The sequence below is a fragment of the Hemibagrus wyckioides genome, linkage group LG12 (assembly GCF_019097595.1).
Source record: "Hemibagrus wyckioides isolate EC202008001 linkage group LG12, SWU_Hwy_1.0, whole genome shotgun sequence".
Classification (NCBI taxonomy): domain Eukaryota; kingdom Metazoa; phylum Chordata; class Actinopteri; order Siluriformes; family Bagridae; genus Hemibagrus; species Hemibagrus wyckioides.
This window is the reverse complement of record NC_080721.1, coordinates 8,097,836-8,118,299: the sequence shown is the minus strand read 5'-3', so window position 1 is coordinate 8,118,299 and position 20,464 is coordinate 8,097,836. Positions and strand designations below refer to the sequence as shown.

Genomic DNA, 20,464 nt, shown 5'->3' with positions numbered 1-20,464 from the left:
CTCCCCTGGCCAGCACCCTAAAATTAGACTGCAGCTACAGGCAGAGCCGGAAAACATACAGGAAACCTCAAATCTCAGTGAGGGACGGAGGGAGGGAGGGAGTGCATGCATGCATGAAAGACAAAAAAAAAAAGACTCTAGGGATATGCAAGTGCCTACAGCTCAGTAAAGTAAAGCCGTCTCTGTTCTTGTCAGCCCTCTGCAGCTGTTTAACGTGAAAATTGATTCATATCGAGGTCCAAGTTGTTTTTGAGGGATTTGCTCGCGCGGCCAGGAGACGGCTAGAGTCAAGTGCTCCTGTTAACGAGACGCCCCCCAGTTGCCATGCCAACAGCAAGGAGATGCGAGTAGTGTGTCTCTGCGCAGCACAGATGACAGAATTGACCTCAGATGGATCTCAGGTTAAAGCAGACTTGTTTAATTTGTTGTGATTGTCACGTATAGTGTCCGGATTTATGAATTGTCAGTTTTATGAATTGTTTTTTTTTTTTGCACAGTAATGTACACTCGAGTGTACACTCCAGTTTATTAGGAATACCCGTACATTCTTGCAAGAAACGCTTTACAACCGCAGAAAAGCATCTCCGAATGTGCAGGACATCGAGCCTTGAGTTTGTTCAGCTACATCAGTACAAGATGCCACTTTTCTAATCTTCCTCTTTCCAGTTTCTATAAGCTTCTATAAAATCTACACAATTTTATCCGTTGTGCTCCTGCGGCATGAACGAGCAGGCGTGCCTTGTAGTTTTTGCTAATACAATCACCAAGGTTATCTATTCAGAAATAACATTTACTATGCATGAAAGAGTTAAGGAAGGAAGGGCGTGAAAGGATGAGAAATGTAAATGTGTCTTGTCGGAATGAAAGGTTACACAAGCCACTTTAAAAGGAACACCTGCTCTTCCATGCAAATTTACAATCAGCCAAAAAACGGACAATTTTCTTCGTACCATGAATTGTCCAGTTTCGGTGAGTGTGTGCTCAGTGTAGCCTCAGACTCCTTTTCTCAGATCTTTTCTGATGTGGTTCCACTCAAAGCTGTTGTAGCTCAATAGCCTCAAGGTTCACTGTGCGTTTTGTGTTCTGGGATGCTTTTCTATCACAGGTGATTTACGTTACCGGATGCTTCCCTTCCTGTCAGCTCGACATGTGTGGCCATTCTCCTCTGAATTCTCGCCTTCCTGCTTCTACTCAACGAAGCATGAAAACATGCGGTCAGACTGCTCTGTGTGAGAATATCCTACACAAATGTCCCTAATAAAGAGCCTGCATCATGAGTGTACGTCATGTTTATAGAGGTAGCAAAACCGAATCTTTGCAGCTGGCGAAAAATCCGATCCAGTGTTTCAGCTTTTAGTGAAAAGGTTTTAAATATAAAGAAGGTGGTAAACGTCGCTGCAGTTACGGTCTGCATGGGAGCTACGGTCAGGTTCACAACGATTGGCATTCAAGTGCGGTTCATTGCAAAACACGTTGAACATTTCCCTGCCATATCTGTTAGACGGTGTTTTGCGTGAGGGAGAGAGCGATGGCGCCTGCTTGCCCTCGGAGTTGACAAGCTGAGATGAAGAGGAGCTCTAAGTGTCTCATTGATCTCCGTCTACCACAATGTAGGAAACCTGAGAGTCCGCACTCCAACCTGGAATACACATTCCATTAAAATGTCTAGACTTTAAGCACACACACACTCACACAAAGAGCTTGGTCATTCAATAGACTCAACATAACTTTTTAATTAGGTTCAAATTCTAAAGGAAGGCTGATTTATATATTTGTTTTCTCTGATTCGCATCACACCGCAGAGCAGCATGTTTTGTTTTTTGACAAGAGTAGCTCTCTTTTTTTTTCTTTTCTTTTCGTAGATGTATCCATCAGCCTTTTATAGCTGCCCTACTTTCAGTAGATTGGGTAGCAGAGAGCGTGTCAAGGCCTTCAACTGAATCCTTGCTTCCCTGCAGCAAGCTGGCTGTAACTTGAACAAACACAGACAGGATTTAAAGAATGACAGCAGAATAACCTTTATTTTCCAGATTCGTTTACAGCAAGGTAGTATTACAAAAATCAATACAGTGACACCGTAAAGCCATTGGCTCATTTCTTTGTGACAGCAGGTATTTATTTAACCGCACAAAGTCGCCTCGTTCTATCACCATTTTAACCCATCGACATTTATGCAGCCATGTGTATTAAAGACAAATGAGATCGAACTGATATTCCGTCTTTTGACAGTTTCAGGTTTCAACCAAAGTCCCCAAAGCCAGGAGAGTGATGACTAGCAGAGCGTCTCGTTAGCGCTTAACTGATTTAGTCACATTCCAGTATCTCCCATCTAAACAGTGCTTAGATTTTTTTAGACCAATATATATTATATATATATATATATAAAATCTTTGAAACGTGTCAAAATCCAAAAAAATTTTTATAGAGCCAGAACATTTTTTTTTCCTGTACTTACCAGGAAGTGGGAGAAGAGTGCAGTATAAGGTTAGGAGATTAAAGTAGAATAAAAGCCTGTGAGAGCCAAATTCCACATACAGCAACTCGGTTTGACTCATTTTACACTTTTGCACAGAAAACTCACCGAAACGGAGTATATGACCTTTACAAGGCTTAGGCTTTCTGTTTTTAAAAATGTGGAGGAAAAAATAATAGCTGGTCACAAAGATCTACGCATCATTATGACACTGCGATAGAACTAGAAAAAAAATAAATACAGTCTAGTATATTTTTGGACATAAATCATGGTCAGATTGTGGGGTTTTCTATTATTATTATTATGGAGGTCTGAAAATTCTGAATTTTTATGGAACATATAAAGTGAGAGATTTTATTGTAATTCCTCCAAAATCCAACTACCGAGTTCTAAATTTCATCCTAATCTACGTATGGGGGAACTGAAAGAGCTCACAATGAGAAATCAGTCATCACTGATTATCAGCGTCATCCTCATCAGTGTCTCCTCACCTGAAGGAAAAGTCACTCGTGGCATTTAAACATGAGCATCATCAGCAGCAGCAGCATCATCATCACTGGACTGATCATCTGATTAATTCACTCAGTTCTTTGGCTTCATTGCATCATTTAAACATCTTAAATCGCTGTCCTTTGCCTTTAACCGGTCTACTTTTGTTGTTGTTTTGACGATGACGTGGACGGTGCTGAGATTTTAACAGCCGGTATCTGATTACAGATTGAATTGATTAGGCGTTTTGTTTTATTTCTTCAGAGAGGTGTGAAAGACACACACAGGACACAATGGGATGACCACGTTTCTCACCCTCAGGATGATGAGGGTAAAATTGCAGAAACACTCAAAATGATCGCGCATGGGAGTCACAAGTGTAATAAGCACACTCCTGCTGCCGGAGGCCATAAAAGGTCACACTGTCATGTATGCGCACACGCACACACCTCACTCACGGCTTGTATGTCATCATTAACTGCAGAAAGATGGACTGAATGGCTTTTTTTTCCCCCTATAGAGATTCTGTTTATCTGCTTTCACGGTTTCTCATTATATCGTTTGCAGATTGGGCCACCTCCTACTCACACACAAACAAGCTTCCTAAATTGTTCGATGGAGCCCGAGTGCTGGGTATTGCTCATTAAAATCTGCACTGAGGACTTGTGTCTAATATAATAATAGAAAAGCCTGTTAGGCAGTCAGCAATCAGGACTAGCTCTAGGGCAATGACACAGACATCAGCATTAATTGGCTGGATTGACAGAAACGGCGACTTTTTATAAGGGGATCCGATGACCAACCCTAACACTCAGATTTAGCCCTGCATTTATTCCAGCACCGACTCTGAGAATAAAATCATCTTTTTTTAACAAATAAAATTTAATTTTGTCGGATTAATCGGTCATTCATTTCGCATACATTTATTTTCCACTTTATTAGGAACACCAGCACACCTGCTCGTCCAAGCAATTATCCAGTCAGCCAATCACGTGATAGGAGTGCAGCAATGCATAAAATCATGCAGATAAGCATCGCAACCTTTGATTAATCTTCACATCAAGTATCGGAATGTGGGGGGGGGGGGGTCACTGATTGCATGGAGCCAAATGAGTGGATCTGATGATTGCAGAAACTGCTGATCTTGTGGAATTTCCACACACACAAGTCTTTATGGTGTGAAAAACAAAAAGAAAAATATCCAGTGAGCAGAAGTTATGCAGGCAGAAACATGTTGATGAGAGGAGAGATGAGACGAGAACAGACTGACTGGATCGAGGTGACAGGAAGGGTATCAGATAACCGCTATGTAACCGTCGTGAGCAGTAAAGCTTCAGCAAACCGTGATGTGGTTTGGGTTACAACACCACAACTCTCAACATCACAGGGCAGGTGCAGTAGAAAAAAAGCCCAGGTGAGCCTGTGCCCAATGTGGTCTCTAAACCAAGGTCACATCCTTTCCAATTCTGAACTGAAACTGGGCGATTTATTTTTAAATACCGTGCTGCTACTACATGATCGGCTAAAGGTCGTGTGCTTGAATCCCAGGTCCATCAAGCTGCCACTGCTGGGCCCCTGAGCAAGGCCTCATTTGCTCAGTTGTATAAAAAAATAACGAGATAAAATGTACCAAATATTTTACATAAATAAAATAAGCAGGCACATGGTACATTCCTATTAAAGTGGCCATTCATGTTTTTCAGTAGGCACAGTAGTGGGATGCTTATGCAAAGCTGTTTTACTAGAGATCATGATCTCTAATGAAAATACACAGGAGAAAAACAAACTTGATGGTGAGAATAAGCAAACAATGCTTTGCCTGCAGGCTTTCCCTCCAAAAAGCACCCCATGGTACATTATGCTTGCGGCACTCTTTGTTCCAATCACTGCCCGTACTCTGAGCACCGCCCTCCTGAGGCGCTCTGGAAGTCTGTGTTAGCTACACGGTATCAAAACCGTCTTATAAAGTGAGATGCATTTGAATTTGTAGCATTAAATATAGATAGAAAGCTTCACAGGTATGACTTTTGAGGGATCACTGAGGAACAACACTACACCATGAAACTACCTGGGATTTCTGAAAGGCTGATTTAAAAGCCATACATAATTTCCAAAAAATAAATTGTCCCTCCAAATATATACAATTAGGACGTTTCTCTTAAACGATAGCACACTCACTGGCCACTTTAATAGAAACACCTGGACCGCCAATCAGCAGAACAGTTCATAAAATAAGAGGTTTAGGTAATATTCGCATCATAAGTGCATCCTTGAATCTCCGATTTGCTGTGAAACGGATCTTCTAGGATTCTCTCACACACACACACCAGTTAAAATCTCGAGTTAACACAGGATGACGGGGAAAAACTTTACACATCATTCTGTGGGTAGAAACACTGCTGATAAGAGAGGTCAGGGGAGAACAACCATCCTGGTTGGAGCTGATGGGAAGGCTCTAATAACCACTTTTTACAACTGTGGTGAGAAGAAAAGCATCAAAACAAGGAGTTGGATGGAAAATAATCAGCAGAAAAGCACAGTGGGTTCCACTGCCGTCAGAAAACATCCTAAATCTGAGGCTACAGTGGTGACAGAAAAGTCCCCAAAACTGCCACGGTAAAGATTTCTCTAAGTTCTTTTTCCAATCTTCAACTATCCAGCTTTGGTGAGCTTTCAATATGTCCCTATATACTCAAGCAGCTGGTGAGTGTAAACAGATCGACACACACACACAGGTTTTAGCCCTCTCGGTTATTACTTGGGTATGAACTGCGGCTTGAATTCTATAAAACTCTGCTTAGTCATCAAGCAAGCTAGCATGGTTTTTCCATCTGGTGTGAATATGGCCTCAAAAATGTAGTGCTGAGAATCTGCTCGAATGCTCTCACAGACTCAGGGTAAGGCATTTCGGCTCCAAAGACCAATTCTCGGCTCGTCACGCCGGTGCACACTGCTGTGCATTTGAAACACACTTCTTTCCTCAAAAGGGCGAAGGGATCATTCTGGCTCGCTGGAGCAACAGGCCCTGATGGCACTGCGGCGTGGAGATGAAGACCTACGTGTACAAGTCATACCGAAGCAGCCGTGTGCTTGTAATCTGTAATACAACGTGCGACAATTTCATTTAAGACTGTAACAATACTCGATAATGAACATTTTTTTTTAAACACACAATCAATACCTCTGCAGTGCATTCTTCACAAAAGCCTAGCGGTGTTTGTCTCAGCTAAGAACCTGGTGAGAGACTGAAAAGGTGTCTGATGATGCTGAACGGAGTCCTGCGGGTCTATTTCAGTTAAAACACTAATACAACCAAAAAATGACTTTCAAATACTCCAATATCGTTTTTTCCTACTATATTTCCCCGTGATTATGCTATAAAAAAATAAAAAATAAATAAATAATAAATGCAAGCACCTCATCTATAGGCAGATAAAAAGCCATCATCCATTTAGGAAATCTTTGGTGTAGAACAAGACCTTAATCACTGTATTTTCCAAATGATAAACACCACTGCTATACATGGCCCACTACCCTTATAATACACACACACGCACAAGGACACAGTTTCAAGTGTATATGTGCCGGAGCACCGCAAATGAGTCTCAGAAAATACAGCTAGGCTTCAATTTTCCTGCAATTTGGTTATTGCAATGACAACTGCATTTATTTTCGTACAAGCAAAACAACTGCTGAAGTGCACGCACTGGTTGGTTTTTATGATTGTATTTAGACATTACAGTAAAAAAAAAAAAATTGTATCGTACAGCAGCAACGTGGGTTCAGTGAACACTAAATGTTCAGACAGGGTTTATATACACACACACACCACATTACACGATCTGACCGGGTGGGTTGTCCAGGTTCATAACCCCGCCCCATACACTCAAAAGAAAAAAAAAAAAACAAAACAAAAGAAGAGACAACCTGTGCGTTCAAATGAGGTAGATGATGAGTGCAGAGAAAACACAATGACGAAAACATTATCGTTCATTTTCACAATGTGTGCTTTAAAGAGAGCTTAATAAGTCTCTCGGCAAAAAAACTAAATAAATAAATAAGGCTGGAAGCTTCACAAAGACAACAATGAGCCAGACATATTTCCAATATGTGACCACATACACGCACACAAACACGACCACTGGACGCTGTAGGACACATAAGCCGCTTTCCGCTCCAGCTCAATAAGTGCCCGCATGCTTTGGCAGCAGCGCCGAGGAGAGCATCGATTTCCTTTTTTCTTTCCTTTTTAAGACGCACACAGATGCACTTTCCTAGCACTCCGGCTTCTGCCGATTTTGAAAGGCGTCCGGCAGAACTTCGCCTCGACTCCGTCTCTGCAGATTTCAGAGTTCCTTCGCCCAAAAAGCCTGCCGGCTGAAATTTAAGACCGCCTCTTTACGGCAAATCGGTCTTCCCTGCAGGAAATCAAATCAAATCTGTAACAATGACCAGGACATGCAGCAATATGAAACACAAACAATCAAATAGGAGAGGTTATGCTCAGAGTCCAGACTCACCACAATGTGTTTTTAAAAAAAGGATTTTTCCACAGACCCTGAGCCCGTGCTGGTTCCTACGTTGTTCATACGTGGTTTATAAGATTTACCCAGTTAGCTAGATTGGATTTGGATCTATTTATAAAAGCGACTGGCAAATTAGAGGTTCATGTTAATGTTAAATTACTGCATTGTTTCTGTAATAACAACTCATTCACACAGACTTCTAACTCCATAATCTAACCCTAATAAACACATCATATATTTGAAATAATGTTTCGTTTCCGGTATCCAAACCAGTTTTCCACCACAGGACAAAGTACTTCATGGTTTCTCGATAACTCTGACCATTTTTTTTTTTGGTCTTTGTAACTTGAAAGAAATGGCTGGTGTGGGAACGATGTTATAACCTATAACCTATAGCTAGGTTATACCTAAAGCTATAACCGGGCGTTGGTTTAGAAAGCTATTCAGTCGTGTGGTTGCAACACAATCCACAAAGCCTTGCAGATCCAGATAATGTTTACATCAAACATTAGAACAGAAAACAGCCCCAGGAGATCAACAGTTTGTGAAATACTCAAACCAGTCCAACTGGTACCAACATCCCACTCACAGTTATCACACCCTGTACCCATTCTAATGTTTGCTAAACATGAACTCAAGCTCTTGTTTTGTATCTGCATGATTTGCTGCCGCATAAATGAGGAAACGTACACGGTTTTCCTTTTTCGAAGTGAATATAAAACCGTTTGGCAGAAATGTTATTACATCATAAAATGAAAGAGCCAATCAGGTCTCAAAGCAGGCCTTGTTACATGAGCCTACCAGAGAATGTGAACTGGTTGTCATCATGGTAACAAAAATCGGAACGATTGCTAAGAAACTATTCCAGTCATTGTTCAGCTACAGATCGTGCCTGTGGACAAGAAAGAGCTCTTTTGTGGTGGAAAGGTATGGACAACGTGGAGACGAGGTTCCAGCACGAGCGCAGTGTCAAAGATTAAAAATTAAATGAAACACTGACCTGAGAAAAAAGCTGCAAACCCGGATTCCATCCCTGGATCTCATGAGGCACAGTTCCCTACGAAAAGAGAACAGACTCTGAAACTTTGTCATCGAACAAAGTGCTTTTGGTACAGAATCACATGCAAGCTACAGGAAACATTTTACAGGTCATGCAACTCAAGCTTTCCAAGAAATCTTTTTTTTTTTTTTTTTTTTTTTTTGGAATTATGTACAAGTTTCACTTCGATTATGCAAAAGAAAAAAGTAGCAGCAGCTTTAACACCACACACTGGTACAGAAAACGTTTAGCAAGAGTTGCATTACATGTGTCTGATCTAAGAGTTAGCATAGCAAAATATTTTAATTTTTAATTTTTTCTTTCTTTTTTTTTTTGTTACTTTTATTTTTTTTTTTTTGTGTGTGACTGAAACGTTTAATTCATTAACACGCCAAGAGGTTTAGATAAGAGACATAACACACTGGACTAAATACAAATTTAGGGTTAGAGCTACCTTTACAATGCTGCACTGAAGGTTTAGCAGTCCTCTCCTTTTCTCAAGTCATTACTTTCATTAAGAAAAGCAGGTTCAAACTTGACATATATATAAATAGATATAGATATATAAAAAATGATCGAAACTTTATTAAACTCAAGTTATTTCAAACTACTCAATACATTTGTCATCGTAAGACCAAAAGAATAAAACGGCATTCAAGAAAAGTTTTATACATACCCAAGCACTGAATGCTTAGCTGTCTAAAGACATTAGGAAGCTATCCGGGTTATTTTAAAAAGGCACAGGGTCTTACCTCTAGGGTCCTTTTTAAGTATAAAGAGAGAGAGAAAGATTAAATGGCGCTTTTTATTAACAATGGAAACACTGAACAGTCCTTTAGTGCCGTTTACGTCTCCAGTCTACATGCACCATTTTAGATTTAAGCTCTGTTTTGAAGAAAAGAAAAAGGCTGATGTACTTAAAGGTTATCAGGTTATTTAAAAGGCCAGTTCAGCTTTTATGACAGAAACAGAAAAATAAACCAGGTTAAAAGTTTCATAAAAAACAATCTAGGCTTTATTGACAATTGCTGCAAAACATTTTTGGACAGATTTAGTTACCTATTTAGGCAAGCTTACACAGGTAGCATTCTGCATTTTCTGGAGAGCGTACAGAGACTAGATGGCAGTAAGTACAGTTTGGGCGTATTTGATATAATTTTTTTTTCTTCTTTTAAGTATGTACAAGAAATTCGGATTTAGCTGCAGGATCCCTTTACATTAGAAAGAGATGACCCTTGTAGAGATTGTTGTCCCAATCCTTCTTAAACAGCATGCATTTTATATAACATGGTATTATATCGATGACTTATTTTATCTCTTTGAACACAATTATCCAAACACAATTAGCATTTTACAGAACAGATTTTTTTTTTTTTTTTTTTTTTTTGAAGAGCCATAACTTATTTTAAACAAATTAAGGATTCGAGGACAGTCCATCTCAACAGTGTCTATTAGGGCTATATTTCAAAACTCTAAAAATTTCATGTAAAAAAAAAATTATTGAAACCTAAAGCTAAACGTACATCTTTTAAGACTATTTAAAACAAATAATCAATTGCCGTCAATATCATTAGAGAGTTTTTTTTTTCCTTTCCTTTAATTAACGCTCCTTTACATTATGTTACATAATTGATTTGGTTTTAATGGCTTTTTGATTTCCTAATATTGAGCAGAATTTTGAAATGTAGCCTACTGGGAATCTGCAACTCATCAACAATTCAAGCGTTATCTCTTCAATTAAATATTTTACCAAAGCAATGAGAGGACAAAAAAAGGGAAAACAAAACTAACAATGCAAAAAAGCAGAGATTAAAGCAGAGAGAGAGATTAGAAGTGTAAAAAAAAAAAAAAAAAAAAAAAAAAATGAAAATAAGAACAGGCTGTTTGTTTGTTTTGTTGTTGTTTTTTTTTTTAAATACCTAAACCCCCCCATCAAACTGTCGTGAACTTTCGATCGAGTCCCGATGCTTTCAAGTTGCTGATTTTTCAGGTTTCCTTTTAAAAAAATGTCCAGAGCAGAAATGCGAAACGGAAAGGCGGACAATTACTTTTGTCAGGTTGCTTAAAGAGCGAGCTGCCGTGGGAGACAGTCGTCATGATGGGACATTATGGGTGATGACGTTGTGCTTGCTGAGAGTTCAGTATCGTCCATACGGGTGTTCCCTGTACGCTCCCTTTGTTTGTCTCTGAGCAGGCACTTTCCCGCTGGCAGTAGCACGCTGCGTTCCATTCCAGTCATCTTGAGCTATTGAAGTAAACACAAATGCACAGCGAATGAGCCCGTATCCTGACATATAAAACCTTTATGCAGCTCTAACCACAACTAACACGACCACATAGTGATTAATATTACCGAAACAATGATTTCACCAAAACGCACTTTAGCATGTTCGACAAAATCGTGCATCTGCAAAAGAAAAAAACCTACCATAATTCTCATATCCTTCCTGTGTCTCTCCATGTCCATAGTCATAATACTCTGGTTCTCTGCAAGAATCAATGCAAGTGGGGGGGGGATCAATCTTCAGAAGAAAGCAGCTATTCGTAGCCTGCTAGATAATCCCATTGCTACCAACTGAGAACATGAAGAACTCTGAAGTGCATGTGATTTTTAGCACAAGTGTCAAACAGAGGCGGCAAAATACAATAAAGTAAATAAAAGCACAAAAGGAGTGCAACACTGTAAATGCATAAGCATCACTGGATGATGAATGGTTATATAATTGTGTCGAGGTATGTAAGCATTTTGTACCATATCGTGTCCAAGCAGAAACACCACTGGAACGGTTACTATTCATGATAAATGTTTAAGAGCCTTTTTTCCCCCCACTGTGTGGTTTAACACCTAATCCGGTCCATCATGTTACTATAAAGCTCCGCGTTAGCTGAATCAGGCATGTTGCAGCAGGAAAACTGGGATGCTAAGCAGGTCAGTGTGTATCCAGAGTACAGCTCGGAAGCTCTGACCTAATCTCTCAACTTACAGGGGGGTTTCCCCAAAAGCCAGGGCTGAAACTAGGATGGCCTGGTGATGTCGTTATGAATAACAGCATAAAGGTGCTTCAACTCACGCCTGTGGCTGACTGTAATAGTTGTCGTAGGATTCGTAGCCCGTCTCCGTGTAGCTTTCGTCGTAGGACTGGGGGGAAATAAAGAGATATCCATGTTAATAATAAAGATAATAAACTACAAATCTTAATGTTAAAACATGTCGCAGTTCAAACTCACATAGTCTTCATAAGACTCCTGGGCAGGGGGGCGCGGTGGAGGAGGCATCCTCTGTGCTCCAGGGGCAGGAGCACGAGCCCTGTTAGCAGCAGCGCCTCTGCCAGGTTGAGCTGGTGGACCGCCACGCCCTGCTGGAGCTCCTCTCACCGCTCCACCTCGGGCTGGACCGCCACGTGGAACACCTCCACGCATCGGTGCCATGCCTCGACCCCTGAACAAATTATACAAGACACAAAATAAATCCCCTGCACAATGAGCAATATATTAAATCATATGAAAATAAATACACGTGCATAAGTGCCTCTTGTGCATTCCTAATGAAATGATTAAACTATTAGATTTACCTGGGTGGTGGGGGTCCTCCTCGCCCCCTGGCCATCGGGCCTCCTCTGCCTCGGACGGCATGTTCATGGCTGCCATTCAGATACCCCATCTCCATGAACTGCTCCTGGCAAATTTCATCCATCATGTCCTAGAAAGCAAGGACAGCGCAGAAGCAAGAGGCAACATTAACACGTCACCTTCAAATACAAGGGCCAAGAGTGCAACGGTTCCTCTTCGGGCTGTCCGAATTGCATCCAGGAAATCCGAGATCAGCTATTAACCGAAACACTTAAGAAGAAGGAGCAAAACACAAATCTGAAGTGCCATTACATACACAGCAATCAATCCAGAAGACTGATCTGACCATAATGACAACACATAATCGAGTGAGAGCAGGGCTGCCTGGTATCTGGACGTTTCACACTAAGTAGTAATTTGCAGCCACAGGTAAAACAAGCCAAGCTCTAATTTAACACCATGAGCGGTTAATCAGTTTTGAACACCGGCCGATTTGGCTCTAATAAATGATCCATCCGGTGGCTTCGAGCGAGATTTTTAATTGATACTTACAGGGAAGAGGAATTTCTTAACCTCCTCCATAGCATGGGCCATTCGCATGTACGCCTCGGGCGCTGGAGCAAACACTTCGATGAACACATGGAGTTCCATGGACAGGTGGGCGTATTTGGGCTCGCCGCTTTTCCTCAAGCTCTCCTCCTGATAAACACATTAAAACACATTTTATAGGCCTTCTGTTTTGAAAAAGGCTACAAACTTCAACTAATTATCAACAACAGGGAGCAAAGGACTTCTAAATGCAATGAGTGTAGCATCTGCCTGCGCACTTCTAAAATCCGCCAAGAGATAAATAAAACACAAGCTCATAGGCTTCCCTCTGTTTAGGGCAGGAATAATGTCAAGCAGAGCTCTCAATTATTTTTTGTGGCCTAGTTTATTGTGTTTACAGACACCCGTATGAATTACCATGCATATTGTTCTGAGACTAATTTAATTAAAACCAAACCCATCGACCCAGCTGCTAAAGGATCAGATACATAGGAGCGGATCTCTTATTATCTTTCATTTAAAAGTGATTGAGACAGCCAAGCAAAGAAGCAAAAAAATCAACAGCTTGTCATTCTGCTCCGGTTCGCGGATTCGTTTTAAACAAAAATAAACAATAGAGCACGGAAAATACAGCTGTGTTAACCACATGGTCCGTCAGAAAACATTGGGGGAAAAACCCAATTCTAGGAAAGCATATGTATTCACACGAGCAGGGTTGTCACAGTGAATGACTGGATCATGACAATTTAATGTACCATTCGGCATCATGCATCTGTTTATTTTTAACCAGATAAAGCTCCTTAGTGTGATTTTAAATATTTAGTATTTTCTCAACCTCCTCCATTTGTACTCATACTACAGCAAACTTTGTGTCCTCAGGACAGTAGATGTGGACGGCTCTGAAAACCCTTTGGCCTTTCACGGCTGTAACACATTTTTTAAATGGCTACCTCTGCTGCCTAGTCATTGTATGCCTATAACTATCATATAAAACAGCTATAAAATACACAGAGAAACATGGCACTTCTGTGTGCTGAACTACAACAAACAGCTATTTTCAGGTAAGATTAGTTTGGTTTACTGCAACTTAATGATCACCATTTCTACCACCTAATTACTTGAATCAAAAACACCAAGATTTCCAGGCAATCACAAATATGAAAAGTAAAATGGAAACTGGTAGAAACACAATAAAGACTGATTATGTATGTGTCAGTCCTCAGGGTACGAGTCTTGCTCATTGGCTAGTACGTGTCATTCTCTGCCCTGTCCAAAAGCACACGGCTGCTAATCCATCACCGTCCACTTAAAAACCAACCAGACTCCTGTGATCACTGTACAACAGGTGTCGAGTGGAATAGCCAGGGTGCTTTAGACTGCGGCCAAGCACGTGGATGGAGATGCTGTTTGGAGCTGGATCCAGGAATTCATTAATATTACATCAGATTATTTAAGTCATTCAGTTTCTGTCAGCTTCAACAGATGTGTGATGAGAATGCGCAGGATGATATGTGGACAAAAGCACAGTGTAAAATGGTTGAATTGGCCACATAAATCCAAATGGGTTTGCCGAAGTGTTCGGGTTTCACAGCTCTCAAAAAATTTAGAGCTCTAGATGTTAAAAAGGCCCTAAAAACCCCTAAACGTCGAAAATAAATTGTACAAGGTGTCTTACTTAGTGATGGAGGAGAAAACTTTTGTAAAGTAAATCTGTTACCATGAGAACAGCAAAAGCTACCAGTCAGAACGTTAAATTTCCATCTGTTGGGTTGCGAATTGATTGCGATGGTTTGAAAGCTGATGAACAGTTTGCTGTTCTAAGCTTAATAAGCAACGGCCATCTGTATTCCATATGCTCGTGGTGAATATCAGTGAATTTGGATGGCTAAGAGTAGAATATCCAATATAGCACTATTAATATGTACTTAAAAGTTCTCAATAACACGTTTCATAGGAATGGTTCAGGCTGACAACTATCACTCGGTTTAACAGATGACTAATAAAGTCATTAATGCAATACAAAGCGATGCGTCTGTATGGGGGTTGGGTTAGAGTAAAAAACCAGTAATGACTCGTTTAAACCCTAATCTAGACAATTATAGGCCTTTATATGCACGCAAGTGCCTTGAGCTGAATCTGAAACGAGACAATCTGGGAAATGGTTTGCATCACTATGTCCTAATGAGGCCACAACGCGCAAATTAGAGAAATAGTTTGGCTTCACACTCGATGTTTTGTGCAAGTGCAAGAGCTTTTATTTTAAAAAAAATTATGGAGAGCTGATGAAAGAAAGAAAAACAGAACCAAAGAAAGATTTTCCTCTGTTCCAGCACACATCAAGAATCTCGTTTGTTTGTCAGAAAACATGCCCAGGAAAATTCCCTTGGATTAACCCAGACCTCGGTAACTCGAGCACAAGTAGCCTGTAAACAAAGCCAACCTGGACCAAATGTGTTTGTCAGTTCAGAAAGTCTCTTAAATATGTTAAATTAATGCTCATAAAATAAAGCAGCAGGGAGCAGGTCGGTTGAGTATCTTATTTTACAGTTCAAGGCTACAAAAAGCTCCTTCTTTCTCCCTATGACTCTGGATATTAACATGAACAAGCATCAGTGAATAGCTTCTTGAAAAATATCATGGTTTCACTGCTTTTAAAAAGCCATTTGTGAAAACCAAATGAAATTGATCATTCAAAAGTGTATTTCGATGTATATTTAAAAAAAAAAAAAAAAAGGAGGAAGCATAAAGTCCAAATCTTCTAAATGCTCTCTCTGAAATATGTGAAAAAGCCTTTTCCATAAAATCTCTTACACTGTCAGTATTGATCATGTTATAAGCTGGGGTAAGAAAAAGAAGAAAAAAAAATGTAATGGAAAAGGCAGCACTCTGACCCAAACCCAGTAGATTAAAGGAGCTGCACATTTTTCATACACAAGTAAAGAACATGATCAGGTTGAAAGAAGGAAAGAAAGAGCTCCCATGTAGACAGTAATAGACGGAAATGCATTTTGACACCATGACTAACCGTGAAATTCTAGCAACCCTCGTGCCGTGTCATTACCTTCGCTTTGTCTCTCATAGATCCCTTGCCCAGCACTGAGATCTTTGCACCTGTCTCCTCTTGCAGTCTCTTAATGGTGTTCCCTTGGGGCCCGAGAATCTTCCCAACAAAGTTAAACTGTGGAAGAGATTAAAACACTAAATTAAAAGGCGTGAAAGGAAAGATCAGATTAGCTGAAATGGTTTCCGAAGGACAACAATCAATAACTTTCAAAAGAATTGTGATCTACATGACGATTAGTGCAATTCGACTATACTCTAAAGACCCGGCAGTTTTAAGAGATCACATCTTAGAAAGTCAGAGTGAAGGGAAAAGTTGGTTTAAGCAGCAGATACAGTCAGCAGGCGTGTGTAGCCATCCCATCCGAAATCTCTTTCCTTTTCTCCTGTGATATTGATAAATCACTTAAACTGCTTTGCACAACAGAGCAGGATTGTGATGGGGGGGGAAAAATCTGACAATGTAAGCATTTTATAAAGCACAGAAAGCGTAAACTGGGGCAGTAAAAGCAGATTATTCTTGTGAGAACAGCAATAACGGTTTCAATGTGACCTACTTCCATCATTATGAACTAAACAAAACCAATTCCAAGTGTATGACTAAAGGCTAAAAAGATTCGGGGTTGAAATTATTAAATACAGCAAATACGAAGGTCAGCACAGAGCGTCCTACATTACAGTTCGGCGTGTTCAAAACAGAAAACAGCCAGAATAACGTCATCGGCTCATTAATAATGGCGTTCACTGGGTCGACATGGGCGTGTTGGAGCATGAAAACAGTGTGCTGAGCCAGAGCTTTCTTTCTAATCAAATTATAAACAAACAAGCAATAAACAGGTTATCAGATGCTTTCTTAACCAAAACTCAACACCTGAACATCCTCCATCATTTAACGGTCATTTATTGCTGATTGTATTTAACAAACATGAACAACGCCGAGGCAATGAAGCGGGTTAATCAACAGCTCACTGAATTATTGCCGGGTTTTAAAGCGCAAAAACTGAACCTCGGTGTGATAAAGGAAACAGAAACCATGTGTTGCTGGCCACAAAAACTTGAAATAAGATACGCTAAAGAATCTTGATGCTGTGTTGTTCTTCAGGTTTACTCAACAGATGATAATGGCAATGTTTTTTCTTCTTGAATCAACAAACTGTTCCAACCCAACTTCTTACAACAGCATCATTTCTGTCTTTGAGCAATCCCCATCACTACAATGAGTAAAATATAAACAGAAAAGCATAACAGGGACAGATTTACCTGCTTCAGAAAAAACTTCGCACAACAAAAAACCTCAGCTGTTCCTCTGCATTCCAGCACCGACTCCTGTTCCCTTTGCCTAATCATCATGCTCGGGTTTCATCTACCTTTTTGCAGTCCAATAACCAACAATAATGAGTGTAGCAGTGTCTCTGTGTGGTTTTCAGATCAAGATAACGCACGTCTGAATAATTGTGCAGTCCTACATATAGCGTAATGGACGAGTGATATAACGCGGTCGCACAAGAAAAACATAAAACATATTTAGCCAAAATGCGAGACCGACCTTTGGGTACTGTTTGACGGGAATAAGAACTCTTTCCTTCAGCTTGATATTCTTCGCTGTGAAGAGATCCAAGTAGGTTTCGCTGTCTTTTTCTGGCTCGTCTTTCTGAACCCTCTCGATTTCTGGAGGAGAGAGAAGAAGAAGAAAACGAGAATAAGTCTCCGTTCAGCCACGCCAGTCAAGGTTATTTGCAATACAGTTGCACATTGTTCTTGCTTTGCATAGATGTTTCTGTCAGACAGTTAGAGAGAGACAGAGTAAGAGAGAGAGAGAGAGAAAGAGCGCATGACAATAACTGCAAGGGACAGAAAGCAGAGTCATGATGTTCACAGAGGCTGATGTTAACAATTCTGCATGATCAATCAGGACCGTGACCAATGGCACTTTTTCTAATTAGCACGCTGATAATTGACGAAGACTCTGGGGAGGGAAAAAAGGAAAACCTTTTGACAAAGAGTGGGGGGAAAAAAACAGCTTTCGGATAAGAGGACAAAGGTCAAGGAAAGGGGTGAAGAGTGCCATCATTTACACACAAAAGAAACGCCAATGGATACAGCTGTGATGCTACAGGGAAGGCAGAAAAATCTCCAGCTATGCCTCTTTCACGCCAAACAAGAGTGGTTTAATAGCAGTGTTTGTATTGACCTTGAGTGAAGGCTTTAAATGATATTGCATACAAGATTTTTTTGTAATGGTTGAGCATACAGGAATCAAAATCACAACTTGGGGGAGGGGGTCGTTGCATCTCTCTATATAAGTACTTCCCTATTTTTGCTGATGGTTGCTGTATGTAGTCTCTAGAGTATTCTCACGCACTTGTTTTTGAGAGGTTATGGGGTCATACAGGCAACACGGCGTAATCAACTCGAATCCTTGACCCACGCGGGGTAGAAAACGGACGAGGAAGAACAGACGTGAAGGGATGGACCATGTGTAACGTGCGCTCTCGTTGCAGCGAGCAACTCCTAACACATGCCTCTGATAACACGTTTATCGGCAGCTTTGAGAAGATCCAGATGCAGAGCCGTACGCCTTCAAGAGAGTATAACAGTAACACACACTCCCAGTAGGCTGCTGAGCGAAAACATCTGCTGTTAGACAGTTGAGAGGAAAATAATAAAAACCGAGACATTTCCTGTTGGAAAAAAAATAAACCCTAGTTGAGATAATCCAACATTTCCCCCTGTTATATGGAGAACTTATGAAGTTCTGTACTGGGGAGAAGATTGAAGACGCATTTATTTCACTCATCTTAAACAAGGACACATAAGGAAGGCAAGTGTCTCATCTGGAACCCAACTAAAATCCAAGCTGAAACTTCAACACAGCCGAAACTGATACTTATTGGATAAATAGCGCACTATATAGGGCGCACACGCTATGAGTGCACGCGCCATGTAGTGCACTTATATAGGCAGCGTCGAGGAGATTGGGATTGAGCCAGTTAACGTTTTACGCCACTTTAACACGCCGGTCGACATAAACCATGCTTAATATATTTAAATGATAATTTACAAACTTACATCATGATCAAATCGGTTGAACTTTAGTTATATTATGAAGACAACTTGGGAATATTTATTTTAACATTTGAAATAAACAACATAGCAACAACGCGAGTACACAAAGGGGGGGTGGCACATTATCTGCAAATCTTCCTATCAGTTAAGTAAATGGAAAGATAAAATAATAATAATAATAATAATAATAATAATAATAATAAATAAAACGTTCCCGAGCTCGTTTTGGTCAGGCCCTTTATAGCAGAAAAGATGCTTATTCAAATGGTACTAATTATCCTGTTTAAGTAAGTTTGTCCAGGACCCTTTCGGCTTTGTCCCAAAACGTACACGAAGTGCGCTACGTAGGGCACAGAAGCCCATTATGTCGCACACTGTGTAGGGCATTAACGCAGGGACCACGGAGCCTTAATGAGACACGACCACTGTTTTCCCTTCAATGAAAGAACAAACGGATGGGATGTCTAAAAAAAAAACACACATAACTCGTAACAAATGTACATATAAATATTTATCTTTTTAGAAACGTAAACTATTTATTTTACCTGCAGATAAAAGTTTCATGGCGTGTATGAAGGACGAGTCCAGGCTGTCTCTTTCCGCCAGCAGCTGCGGGAGGTACTTGTTCTCGTTCTCCATTTTGGGGGAGTTCGTAAATAAAGTTAACAAAGCGATATGAAAACCTCGAGCTGGGAGCAAACCTGTAAAATCCGGCGGTGAAACTACCGCAAATCCACTTTTTTCCCCCCCTTCCTCTTATTCGGTTGAAGTGAGCCAACGATAACGGCGCGGTTTGCAGGAGAAACGCTCAGCGGCGGCGGCAGCAGCAGCAGCACGGCTAAAGTGCAGCGGTCCGGCGCGCGGCGTGCGGAAATGGAAGAACAATACAGCTCTGCGAGCGACGAAAAGGCGCCCTGAAAGCGGAAATGATGTCACACAACGAGCTCGCTCCCATAGCCCCGCCTCCTTTGGAATAAAAGTTTATTTTGGAGGATGAGAATGGAGTGTCATTATGTCATCCGCCAATAAAGACATGATCAGAGTGCTTAGCTGATCGTTTAACCCTTTTCCCAAATCCTGTCGCGGTCCTTTATATCAGATTCCCTCTGAAATAAATGAGAACCATCTCAGTGTATTTCTATTCACATCCCTCCATCACGTGGGCAAGTGTTAAGTTTCTGAACAGATGACAGGAACAGACGGCTTTCATGAGTCTTTACAGAGTTGATTTTGGGTGGAGAGGATGTTCAAGTAACGCAACGAGCGTAAAATAATCTTTTATTAGAGTAGTCCGAGACAAAACGTTAATATCTGCTGCCCCCCGGTGGAGTGAAATAGCAAGTGTTTGAGCTGTGAGCCGAACAGAAACGGGTTTAATCAACCATCCTGATTACAAGGAAGGAATAACACAAGATGCAGCATGCTGTTATAGGAAAATCACCAACAACGAGGTGGTCAGATGCAGCCTGGAGCTCAGTAACCACCCCCAAAGTTTTACATTAAGACAACATTTTCCAGTAAGATAAGATAAACCTTTATCCGTCCCACAGTGGGGAAATTTCCATTCATTCATCCATCAGATTTCTCTAGCGCTTATCCTACACAGGGTTGAAGGGATCCCAGGGGACTCGGTCACAAGGTAGGATGGGGTGCCGACCCTTCTCAGGGCACAGTCACACACTGCAGACAGTT

At 40.7% G+C, this 20,464-nt stretch overlaps 1 protein-coding gene across 2 annotated transcripts; it reads right to left on the bottom strand.

Moving 5' to 3' along the window:
* Positions 1-2,002: 2,002 nt before the first annotated feature.
* On the bottom strand, positions 2,003-19,656 carry khdrbs1b (KH domain containing, RNA binding, signal transduction associated 1b). 2 transcript variants are annotated; one of them, XR_009206215.1, is made up of 11 exons: positions 19,318-19,656; positions 17,253-17,374; positions 15,708-15,824; positions 12,650-12,796; positions 12,100-12,227; positions 11,756-11,966; positions 11,599-11,666; positions 10,956-11,014; positions 10,576-10,772; positions 8,489-8,545; positions 2,003-7,380 (listed from the first exon to the last, which is right to left on the bottom strand). XR_009206215.1 is itself a non-coding variant. In XM_058404617.1 (9 exons), exons 1-9 carry the CDS (start codon positions 19,409-19,411, stop codon positions 10,666-10,668), a joined length of 1,053 nt encoding a protein of 350 aa, XP_058260600.1. In that variant the 5' UTR covers positions 19,412-19,656; the 3' UTR covers positions 9,513-10,665. The 2 variants fall into 2 exon arrangements, 1 of the variants encoding a protein (XP_058260600.1); XM_058404617.1 differs by lacking the exons at positions 2,003-7,380; positions 8,489-8,545 and having other exon boundaries at positions 9,513-10,772.
* Between the last annotated feature and the right edge of the window lie 808 nt (positions 19,657-20,464).

What these genes read in the sequence shown, in the direction of transcription:
- khdrbs1b (XM_058404617.1), bottom strand. Translation starts at nt 19,411, where the DNA reads ATGGAGAACGAGAACAAGTACCTCCCGCAGCTGCTGGCGGAAAGAGAC. An exon ending in CCGTCAAACAGTACCCAAAG is followed by an intron (nt 15,825 to 17,252) that starts GTCGGTCTCGCA and finishes TCTCTTCCACAG; the next exon opens with TTTAACTTTGTTGGGAAGAT. An exon ending in GGAGGACCCCCACCACCCAG is followed by an intron (nt 11,967 to 12,099) that starts GTAAATCTAATA and finishes TAATTTGTTCAG; the next exon opens with GGGTCGAGGCATGGCACCGA.